This window comes from Ascaphus truei, chromosome 9, assembly GCF_040206685.1.
Source record: "Ascaphus truei isolate aAscTru1 chromosome 9, aAscTru1.hap1, whole genome shotgun sequence".
NCBI classification, from domain to species: domain Eukaryota; kingdom Metazoa; phylum Chordata; class Amphibia; order Anura; family Ascaphidae; genus Ascaphus; species Ascaphus truei.
This window is the reverse complement of record NC_134491.1, coordinates 57,897,917-57,910,301: the sequence shown is the minus strand read 5'-3', so window position 1 is coordinate 57,910,301 and position 12,385 is coordinate 57,897,917. Positions and strand designations below refer to the sequence as shown.

At 39.2% G+C, this 12,385-nt stretch overlaps 1 protein-coding gene across 2 annotated transcripts; it reads left to right on the top strand.

Moving 5' to 3' along the window:
- The first annotated feature begins 1,700 nt into the window (after positions 1–1,700).
- Positions 1,701–12,095, top strand: DLK1 (delta like non-canonical Notch ligand 1). 2 transcript variants are annotated; one of them, XM_075615065.1, is made up of 6 exons: positions 1,701–2,195; positions 2,397–2,487; positions 6,283–6,346; positions 7,591–7,721; positions 9,537–9,678; positions 10,870–12,095. In XM_075615065.1, exons 2-6 carry the CDS (start codon positions 2,421–2,423, stop codon positions 11,603–11,605), a joined length of 1,140 nt encoding a protein of 379 aa, XP_075471180.1. In that variant the 5' UTR covers positions 1,701–2,195; positions 2,397–2,420; the 3' UTR covers positions 11,606–12,095. The 2 variants fall into 2 exon arrangements, with proteins under 2 accessions (XP_075471180.1, XP_075471181.1); XM_075615066.1 differs by lacking the exons at positions 6,283–6,346; positions 7,591–7,721.
- Positions 12,096–12,385: the final 290 nt, after the last annotated feature.

Sequence of the window (12,385 nt, the reverse complement as noted above, 5' to 3'; positions counted from 1 at the left end):
AGCGGGAGGCGCCACCATCTTTTTGAACCAGCCGCACACGAGCAGGGAGCGGGGCAATTGCACTATTTCCCTCGCGGGAGCGTGGCACGAGGTTGTAGTAGCATCTGCTTCATCTGTATCATAGAACAGGTAAGGCCGCGATCATAGTAAGCGCGATGGCGCGTGCGTTTTCACTTGCTGCGCAAACAAAGTGCAGCAGCTGATACGGGCCGGCCATAGTGCGCACGAGCATGGGCGTGACGCAGAGCGGCCGCGCGGCAGATTTTTCAAAAGACAAAACATTTTGGTTTTTTTTTTCACGCGACGGCCGCGTCACGTGAACGGTTAAGCCAATGAGGGCAAACCAGCCTGGTGACCCATTCGCCACTCCTCCGCCATGCCTCCCCATTGCCTCCATCCAGTGCACCCATCTCTCGGGCGACAGGCGCGCACGGCGCCATGCGCTCTGTTGTGCGGGCGCCTACTATAATCTAAGCCTAAGGCAGAAAACTGAGACGTGGCTAATACTTGCTTCTTTTGAAAAAAATAAGTGCATTGTTCGTACCGGTGAAGGCGCGTGACCATACACGCAACCTCAACAGCATGACAGCGCCTCACGACTCAACAAAAGCCTGCAATATGTTAACACTAATACCCCTTTATCATATACTCACTGATCAGAAAACCAAGCTTTCAATTATATCCAACACACTGCAGAATGGTTTTTGTTGTCAGTGACTTTGTCACTGTGTCCTTTAAAGTGGAACAGAAATGCAATAAGTTTAAGCACAACTCATTTTCCAGGCTGATATGGTAAGCATGTCTAGTGGTCCATAGCCTGGGTACTGTGTCAAGTAGCAGGGGTTTAAAGCAGAAAAACATGTGAAATCCTATGCGTGTTTTTTTTAAAATAAAACAGTTATTTAGTATTATTTTTTTAAATTCAATTCTTAATGCCATTTTTAATGAGCTTTAATATACTGAGCATCATTTCATTTCCATAGCAGGCTTTAGCCTACCTGCACAGCAGTGCAAGATCTTCAAAACACTTCTTCCTGTTTGTGATAATTTGTTGCCAATATTCCCAGCAGTTTCAGCTGCAAACGGTAACAATAGCTAATATTCCCTTAGTAATATAATAATACATTGTAGCTGCTGAGTTACACTGACTGAAAGATTGACTGCAACTGAAAGGTGGCCATTTAGTTAGGCACACAATAAGGATTTTTACAGATCTATAACAGGCGCACTAAACGAACGTAAGATTGTAGAATTATACATTGGCACATGCTTTACATATAAAAATAAGAAAAGGGGCGTGGGGTGTGGAATGTAGTATTGCTGCTTTTTAAGTTACACACAGAATGATTAGGGGGCAGTAAGCCAGGCTACCATTAGCAAAGAGCACACAAATTATTGCTGTTATTATTTGCTTTCAGCTGCAGGTTCCCTATATACAGTACTGTATTTGCACCGTTCAGCTAAGCAGCACTTAAAAACATAGAAATGTGGATGTGTATTGCATGTTTAACCTTTTTACTGCCAGAGCAGACAGCAGGGCATTGTCTCTGGTTGGAAAGAGGTTAATATTACAGGTGTATGCAACATTATGAAGGTGCAGTTTTTAAAGAATATTAAAAAATCCACTTCATGTTTTCCCTGAAGCTTATTGAATGACTAACAGCCTTGTAGTAGGCGTGCTTCTCCTTGGCTGTGGAGAATGAGACTGCGAGTTCAATTGTTGCAGTGTGGAGCTGGATTGTTGCTGGGTGGAGGTGCATTGATGCTGGTTAAAGATGTAAATGAAATGGTGCCAATATTATTGCAGGGCTCTTACAGGACTAGGGAATGGCTTTGTTTCCCTTGGGAATTCTGCACATGAATCAGGCATGGCTGGGTAATGCCAACAGTACCCTTTACTATCTATACCACTGGATGCTGAACTCACTGGAGCAAAAGCATTGGTCCTCCTGATGAAATTCTGAAAATAACCCTGTTAGATCTCTGGACAACATTGCTATTATTTGATCTGCTTAACACTTTTAGTTGTAAAGAGAATAACTGGAAAGAAGCATTTTTGGGGGGTGTCAAATGTGAAAAAGGTGAATAAAGAAGTTTAACTGCAGCCACCTTTTGATCCCTCACAGGCGGCGGTTATAGTGAAGATGACTGATGAATGTCTGAAAATCATTTAAGTGGTGGGAACAGCAGTTAAGGTTAGTATTTCCCTGCACAGTAACATGCTGCATTGAGTGTTGGTTGCATTCTATTAAATGTATGAGTATCCAGGATACAGGCAGATGAGAGATGTACAGCAGCCTTGCTACAGTTACCTTGTTCACAATCATCTCAAAGCCTCAAATGAAGAAGAGATCAGTTTTGCTTCCTGCACTTGTAATGCATGTGTTTTGTTTCAGGCATTCTCTTGGGGAAAACTAGTGATGGATCTTCCAGTTGCATGGTTTCTTTGCTTCTTTGTGTCTTGCTTTCTTGCAACAGCTACTCAAGGTACAGTAAGGGTTTGCTAATGATCATTGTTTTACTTGAAGTATTCTCCATATTTGCATAATTTGTGAATAACCCCATATGGGACAAGGATGTCTTCTTTCTACCCCCTTTGTATCTAAAGCCCTCTCCCGCCTTAAACCTTTTTCGCTGACTGCCCCACACCTCTGGAATGCCCTTCCCCTCAGTACCCGACTAGCACCCTCTCTATCCACCTTTAAGACCCACCTTAAGACACACTTGCTTAAAGAAGCATATGAATAGCACTGTGGATATTCTGAACACAGGATACATAAAGATTGGCCCCCTGCAGACGCACTTACCAGAACTCCCTCCTACTGTCTCTGTACGTTCTACCTACCTACCAATTAGACTTTAAGCTCCTCGGGGCAGGGACTCCTCTTCCGAAATGTTACTTTTATGTCTAAAGCACTTATTCCCATGATCTGTTATTTATATTATCTGTTATTTATTTGATTACCACATGTATTACTACTGTGAAGCGCTATGTACACTAATGGCGCTATATAAATAAAGACATACAATACAATACAACATCATTTACCATATACGCTGCTTCTGCAAAAAAAAATTCTCTCTTCATGTTCGACTTTCCATTTGGCTTTGAACTTTGCTCTTTCTTCTTAACTTTGCCTTCTCGTTTCTGATTAGCAGTTTGCTTTGCGTTTAAGCTGAATGGACAATGTTGAGAACTCACACTTATTGATCTTCTGTAATTAATGTTGGTAATGCCTATGTATGCATAATATTGGAAAATGATAAGAGTGATAACAGAATCCCTGGGTGTAAAGAGGAATCAACAATAACAATAGTAATACAATTTTTTTTAAATGTATCTAAAGAACAGGTGTTCAATAAATCAGATACAGATGTAACAAACGTCATTGCGGAATGTCGCGTTGTAATGCAGAACATCAGAGATTTTCCAGAGGATTCAATGGCAGTAATAATGCAGAATATCACCCCATACACACCTGCGGGTGCAATAACCTGTCCTACATCAGTATATCACAGTAAAGGGGAATCATTTTCTATATTCCTTCTACAGGATAGGTTGAAATATAATTCTCAAATTTGACTGATACAAGAAAAAAGTCGAATAATTGCAAAAGAGTACATAAAAATATACAGAATGTACAAAAAACTATAAACTAAGAAAAACAAACCCCTAAAACAATTAGTTACCCCTGATAAAGTCTTTATAAAGGGTTTAACCGTTGTGCTCCTTATGCATCTATATCAGCCTGTGTAATTAACTGGTTAACGGGGGGGGGGGGGGGGGAGTAGGGGTTTGTTTTCTTTCAATCTAACCTTTCAGGAGGAATATGGGAAACTCCATCCCTTTATTGTTGTTTAGATTTCTGCTTAATTATGCACGTTCTCATTTTTATTCCAATACCCGTAGCCTCTCTGGATCCCTGATTTATTTTGACTGTGCAGTAAATAGGATGTGCCAATTCCTGTGAGATGTAGCTACTTTTCATTCAACTTCTAGGAAACAGCACAAAGAAACCGCAGGATTTAAAATATTCATATGTACCATATTAGTGGCTTTTATGTTGAAAAAGGACAAACTTACAGCCTGTCTAATGACCAAATCTCCTTACTGTTAAAATATTCTTCCTGCAGCTAACAGGCAACATGTGCCACTCATCAAAACAATATATTTGTAGGTGAAAAATGTTTTCGGCAGCTCTTGATATTCACTTTGATTATTTTTAATACTTGCTAATGTTATTCTTTTTGGTTTAAACATTTGCATTTGTCAGTTTTGACACGTGAGCAATTGTTTTTTTTTATTATTAGTTCATTAACATGAAACATCTGGTATTATGTGGAATCACGGTAATTTCAGTCACTCGTATTTATTTTGGAAAGCTCATTTTACGATATACTGTAATGGTGATGAAATAATTTGTTGTAAAATGATTGTGGAAAAGTCAGACGAGATCTACTCAAACAGAACAGATGCGGGGTCATAGTTTGAGCATCTCTGCGGACACTCAGTTTATCCTGGACTTCTGCAGAAAATAGAGCCATGCATTTACTGTAATGTAGTGTATTAGTTATTGTCATGCAATTTATTTTTGTTGTGCCATTGTTTAGACTTGTACTGTTTTTAGTTGGTGTGGGGGCTTCATGGCAACAGCATATATATCACAAATTTGTATTCTTTTGGTTAACCTGAAAGAAAATACATGGGCGAAGGTGACAAGCCACAAAAAGAGAGAGGGAGAAGGGGAGAGAGAAAAAAAAGATGGTGAAAGAAGGACAAAGAAAGGGAGAGAGAAATAAGGGAAAAGGGAGAGGGGGATGGATAGAGAAAGAAAGAAAGCAGAGAAACAGTGAGCAAAAGAAGGAGAGAGGGAGACATGAGACTGGGGAACAGTTGGTATTAAATATGGTTCCCTTGATGTCACAAACCAAGTAAACACCATAAGGAAAGGTCAGATGGACAGGATCCTGATAGATTCAAAGACAGTACCTTACCTTGACTACTAGTCTGTGCACTTTATATGTGCTATCCACACAAAGTTTTCATCATCAGTGTCACCTTTTTAAACACTATAACATGATTGGTCTGGGTTTCAGAGATCAAAAAATGGAACCCTTCTATTTCATATTAGAAAGTAGAACTGCCATTTGTAGGACATGTATGTCATTGCTATAGCAGGAAGGTCAGTGCTAATAGGGAATGTGATACCATGAATGCAATGGTAAAAGTATAGTGAGAAAAAAAAGTATTTATCTAAGCTATAAGTATGCCATATAAATATATAGTATGCATATATTGTAGGCAATGCATCAGTCTATCCATCACTGCTCTAACTAGCTAAAGGCTCCAATACTCAACCAATAGTAGCAGGATGAAGACAACTATATCAATAATATAGTTGTATTCCGTATATGGCATATATGCTGAAAGGATTTATATAAACACGTTCATCTCCATTTATCCCTACTAACCTCTGGTATAATAACTACTCATTAATCTATTGCACTCCCAACTAACCACATAATTTATGACACAATATGGAGTCGGGAATAGAATAAATGTTTTATGCTATGGTCCATCATGGTGTATCCCACATACTATACAATGAAACCATAAGGATTTCATAAGTAAAAAAATTAAATATATATATAATTAAGTAGAATTATCTGTGTTAGTCCAGTTGCGATAGTGCACAGTAAATGAGTACTTCAGTATTAGGTGAAACCTTTTTCACAGTAGTTCAGTACTAGTCTGCTCGACCCACAGATTATGCCATCACTAAGTACCTATCTAGAATGTGGGTGATCCCTAGCAGTTTGAATGAATATGGGTTATTAAGAGCCATGTTCCTATACTCTGTCTTTCCTGACATATCACACAATGTAGAAACAAACACATGTTTTTTTTGTTGCAGGATTATCCAGAGTTAGGGGAAATATTTTCAGAACTTACGACCACTGCTCAAACCAGAATGGAATGTGCTTAAGTTCTAACATCTGCTGTAATAATTCAAAGATAAGATACTTTCAACGAAATGCCATAAAGGTCATGTCAACCCGATACTGTGTCACTCAACCAAAGTCCCTTCTGGGCAATTGCTGTCATAACAATTGCAGGCCGGAGAACAATTACTGTTATCCCCCATCCCTATCTCTATTTGGCTCTCACCACTCTATTACACATCCTTACTCTCTTTTGAAAACTGCTACCTTTGCAAATCTTGGACAATTTTGCACTGATGCGATTATAAACTTTTCACAGATACGCATTTTTTCTTATAGGATTTGACTGTCAGCCTGGCTGTCATCCTATAAATGGGTTCTGTGAAAGTCCTGGAGAATGCAGGTAATGCTATGTATACAACGGACCTCACATTGCAGATACATTACATTATAATAGACATGATTTTCTATGTTAAGATGTTATGGATGACCATAATGGATTTGATAATGATGGCATGCTGTAGTATTAGCATTACTGTTGGTCACTACTTTAAGTCATACAGCATGTGAGACTTGACAAAGCACACTATATACAATGCCACTACCCAACATTGGTCCAAGGGGTAAGTAATACAGAAAAAAGCGAGGACAAGTCTGTATGTGTGGCCAACACAAATGGACAACAGCTTTAGTAGAAACAGGAATCCTCACAAGGCAATACAAAGTAGAGCTCAACTCACAATATTCTTAATGCTGTGGCTTCCATTTATTTGAATGTACAGTGGACAGTGCAACATTTCAAGTCCCATATGGACCCATATGGATGAAAGGTCCATATGGGATCTCAAAATGTTCACTCTCCACTGTTCCTTCAAATTAATGGAAGCCACAGCATTAAGAATATTGTGAGTTGAGCTCTACGTTGTATCATCTTGTGAGGATTCCTGTTTCTACTAATGTTTTTGGCCAAAGAGTAAGTAAAATATTATGGTGTTATGGCCCTGGGTACACTTTAGTGCCGGGGTTCTTAACTCCAGTCCTGACGATTCCCCTAAAAGGTCAGGTTTTCAGGATATCCCTGATTCAGCACATGTGGCTCAATGAGTGGCTCAGTCGAAGAAGCAGGGATATCCCGAAAACCTGACCTGTTGGGGGGTTTTTCAGGACTGGCGTTGAGAAGCCCTGCTTTAGAGTGTAGAATTTTTGTTAAAGTCCCTGGAAATGCAAAAAGAATATATCAGTTATATTTGTACTCATTCTTATCAGAACCATTCTCTTTCAGCCCACATACATTCCCCATTTTTCGGACATTTGAATAATATTCCATAAAAGAAGCAACAAACGTTTCTCCGAGTCCTATTAGCAGTATATCCAGTTTTCCCCATGCACAATGAATTTCACTCATCTCTGATTATAATCTATAGATATGCAATGAAATAGATAGTTACAAGACTAACACTTAGGAGGAGTTACTGTCTCCAATCGCTTGTATCTGCACGTCCAATAATTACTTCGTTTTAGATATCAACTTTTTACAGCTAGAATATTCCCTTTGTATAATCGGAGAAATGAAATGTAAATAATGTGTTTCACACTGTATGGGCTAATAGAGAATAATAGCTTGATCTTCCTTTGCTGTTGTTGCAGGTGTCAGCCAGGCTGGGAAGGGCAGTTTTGCAACCAATGTGTTTCGTTTCCCGGTTGTTTGCATGGCAACTGTACCCAACCATGGCAATGTGTCTGTGAGGAAGGATGGGTTGGCAGCCTCTGTGACATTGGTTTGTGCAAACAATGGATTAAATAGGCTCGATTCATCATGAAGTATGCATTTAGTATGCACCTGTGAGGGGGTGAAGGGGTTAACTCCCTCTGCCAGGATCAGGAGACCACACCATGGCAGACCTGAGAGCGTGGGTGTGATCTCCTTATCCTAGCGGAAGAAGGGAGTTAACCCCTTCACCCCCACACATTACCATTGTGTCCCCTTCCATTTACACCAAAAAATGTGAACTCAAGCCAGATTTTGCTTGGCTAAATAGTGCCAAATCAATATACTTTTAAGTTCTATTATATTTTCTACAGTGCGATATTCAGAGTTGAATGTTAACCGTTTCAAATGCCAGAGGGTCCCGCCACCGCTGTGACCAGGGACCGCCCCCGCACTAGCGATCACGTAATTGCCCTCCTGAGTGCTACCACGATCGCTTCATGTTTCTGTTCATGAAACAGGAAGGGGATTGTCCCACCCTTCCGTCCAGTTTGGGGTCAGTGCGGCATGGGGACACCCCCTAGAAAAGGAGAAAAGCCTGATGACGCACGGCAGCGGTGGCCAACTCTAGTCTTCAAGGGCCACCAACAGGCCAGGTTTTAAGGATATCCCTGCATCAGCACAGGTGGCTCAATCAGTGGCTCAGTCAATGAAAGCCATCTGTGCTGTCCGCATGCCGCACTGACCCCAAACTGAATGGAAGAGTGGGACTCACCCCGTCAAAATTTCCCTTTGGTTGCCACCTTTCATGACATACTGTACTCTATGTGTATAGGACACTGAAGGGGTTAGCAATGTACTATGACATTATAAACATAGATATTTACAAATAACTCCCTATTTCTGCTTCGCATGTACAGTATACCACTAAATAAGAAAAGCGACTTTCAAACTATTTCTTGTATACTGAATAAAAGTAACTAATTCCATATTATGCTCAATTGCTACAGTAACTGGATTATTGCCCATAGTCGTGCTAAATAAAACCAACAGCTCCACCTACAGTTGGAAATCAGAAAGATTCAAGCATGTGGTTGATCTTTTCACACAGATCCTTTATTTTTCTTAACAATAATGATGACAAACAATGTCCAACTGTTATTTCTCTGCACTTTCCGAAACATTGTGACTGCTACTTGTAAGTACCACTCCGTATATTTGTATATTCAAATAAGTTGTTTATTTTTTAGCACATTGTTGGAGGTTTTCTTCTGTTTTTCTCTAGTGTTTATGATGAATCTATGAATCACCATCTACCCTGTACCAGCACCTGGTTATAAATATTTGCTAATCAATAGGTATTGAGTACCCACCACTATCCAATTATTGTGCAATTGTTCTATTTATCAGCCATGTGTTCAACCTCTGAGAACCAACATCTAGGATTTTAGCTTTTATCTGTGCGACTTCATTGAAGTCTGAGACTGTTGATGCTAAAAAAATCAATGAGACCAACTCCACATAGTGAAAATCCCAGTGAATAAAAATTGTCATTTTATGCTGTTCAAATTATGTCTACTTTTTAACATTAAGCTGTCTTATCCTATCAACATATTAATGTCTCACAGCTTGGGCATTTGAGATGGTCACACTAACAGACAAGATAACAATGAAACATCCATCAGTTTCAGTTTTGCATGAATTGTATCTGATGCTGGAAGGTAGAGACTAGTGATGATAACACGAGAGTTAATCCGAATTACTGCTGTGCGTGGCCTATTGAGACTTCATAGCCTACGATGTATCACAGTTTTCTGAGACCCTTGAGCTCTGCACTACAGCTTATGTTTGACTATAAGTAATTATGCATATTACGTTAATACAGATATCCATCCGTGTTCTGCCAGACCCTGCACCAACAACTCCACCTGTATCGAAACTGGAGATGGCGGATACATTTGCCTGTGTGCCCCAGAATTTACGGGAAAAAACTGCCTTCTTAAAAAGGGGCCCTGTTTTTCAAATGGGTACCTACTAACTTTCAACTTCCCTCTTTGTAATTTTGTTCCTATTGTAGAAAATGATTACCAAAAACAACACGTGTGTTTGTTTGTATGTATGTATGTATATGTATGCATGTCTATATGTATATATGTATGCATGTATGCATGCATGCATGCATATACTGTATATGTGTGTGTGTATGTGTAACTGCAGGGAATCTCATAAATGTTGGAGAAAAGTGAACCTATGTTACAAGTGAACATAATGTAATGTTTTTCTGATATTGGTCTGCTTTTTCCTAAAGTATTAATCCGCTTTTGTTACTTTTTTGCCCATTACTGACATTTCTTGCAATAATATAATAAGTAACCATTTGTTTAATGATCAGCAACAAATTGCAGTTGTAGCTAGAAGCTAAACGTTGCTGATCCAGTTAACAATGTTCATATTGAAATAGAATGCAGCATGTTCTAGATCAGGCACCTCCAGTATTGATGAAATATAAATATATTTCTTGCATATGGAGAGATGGTGCACATGCATAATTATGCATAATTATGCATAGCACTTCCGTAATTACATCACTGTAAAGATCATCTCATACTTCGGCATTTTACACATGAAATATGTATAATTACCCGTCTACTTGAGGATCTATTTACAAATTTATGACTAAATTTATCATGAACTAAATTGCACGCAGAGACACAGAGCTGGTGTTTTGCATATAACAATGCCAAATCCTTGCAGTTGCTGATACAATGAATATGATAATATGACCAGCTGTTCTGTTTGGAGGCCGACTGTTCTGTTTTCTCATTAGTCCTTCAGATCGTAATTTGCAATTCAGATGGAAGTTCTGTTTCTTAAACATTCTACCCTCTGTATCACTCTTCAAAATATGTTGTTCTATCCTGAGCTATAATAACTATAAATACACATATACATCATACTTGCTTTACTTTAACAGTAGATGTAATATTGATAGTCTAACACCTGTTTTCAAGAATGATACATATCAGCATGTTTTAATGAACGTTCTCAAATAGTGTACCAATACTCAGTTTGACTTAATATTTTCGTTGCCAAAAGAGCCAGCAATATAAAGGCTCCCGTTGGCAGCAAAAGGGTTAATACCGCAGCATATTTATTTTCCAGGTCCTTGGCATGGTACGCTGCTTCAACACAATTTCTGTATTTGTATCGTTCTTCAGGTCTCCCTGCCAGAATGGAGGGACGTGCATTGATAACAATGGTTTTGCAACCTATGCGACTTGCCAGTGCCCTACTGGCTTTGCCGGTAATTTCTGTGAACTGGATACAGACAATTGCAACCCCAATCCTTGTACAAATGGAGGAAGTTGCATTGACCTTGGGTCTGGCTTCCAATGTCATTGCCCCGTGGGCTTCACTGGTGGATCTTGCAGCGAACTCACTTCACTTTGCAGGAGCAACCCATGCGCAAATGGAGGGATATGCCACGATAAACCAGAAGGATATCAGTGCACATGTCCGCCCGAATATACAGGGAAAACCTGTGCGTACCTCAATAAAAACAAAAGTGTGCGTGTGATTAATACTGCAGATAAACACACCTATAACTTCTCTCCAAACACTTATCATAAGTCCGTGCAGCATCGAGGTCATGAAGTTCTAAAGATCACAGTTAAGGAAACAATTCACAATATAGATCCTCTCCTCAACCAAAGCCAAGTCATATGCTTTATTGTGCTGGGCCTACTTACCTGTCTTATTATCCTGATCACTACTGGAATCGTATTTTACCCCAAGTGTGAGACGTGGCTCGCCAATGCCAAATACAGCCACCTGCTGCGCAAGAAGAAACATTTCTACATGAAATCGAGCAGTGAAGGGGACCACGACGTTAAAATAATTTTCCCAGACAAAGTTAAGGTTGCAAACTGCAGTAGGAATTACACTTCTATTTAAGGTTGAAATGAAGTGACATGAAATTAGCCCGTTTTTTTTTAACGCTTAACTCCAAAACTTCGGCCTCTGAAGTGTCCAGCAAACTACTGCTACTTCTAGACTGAAAGTGTTAGTTGTGTGGATATTTGTGCTGTACTGTGATACTAACTATTACTAATATATTAGTGTTGCTACTACCAGTGAAATGTTTGTTACCAAACTGGTTGCTGCCAGAAGATATTCGCAATGCACTGCAGATACAGATAAATTCTAATCTTTGTACAAATGGAGGAGGTTGGGCAGATATTGAAAACCCCTCTGGTAGCAGAGGCCTCTAAAGAACTTAACAATATAGATGACATTATAAAAAGAGAGTTTGATAAAATAAAAAAGAACAACTATTTTTCTGTAAAAAAAAAACACTAAAATTTGAATGGAGCTTTTACTTGGATGTGATTTCTGTCAATAAATATCCCAAAGCTTGGTTTTAATAAACAGTGCTTTGAAAACATTTGACTTCCTTGTTTCATTACACTGTGCGAAGAAGAAACAAAATATTTATAGAAGGGTATAAACGAGCACTTTTACATTGCCTCAGGTTTGGTAGATCAATACAAGAATTACACTTGTGTTAAAAACCCCACTAAGTATCTAACGATGCAATATGTCAATGTACAGTTAAGATTGGATTTTGCATGACAACCCTTTGAACAGTCAGATGTAGTGTCAACATGGCTTATATGACCCTTTCAACCCACCATTCAGCTCATTAGGAGAGATAAAGTGCTTGGGTTCTGCAGG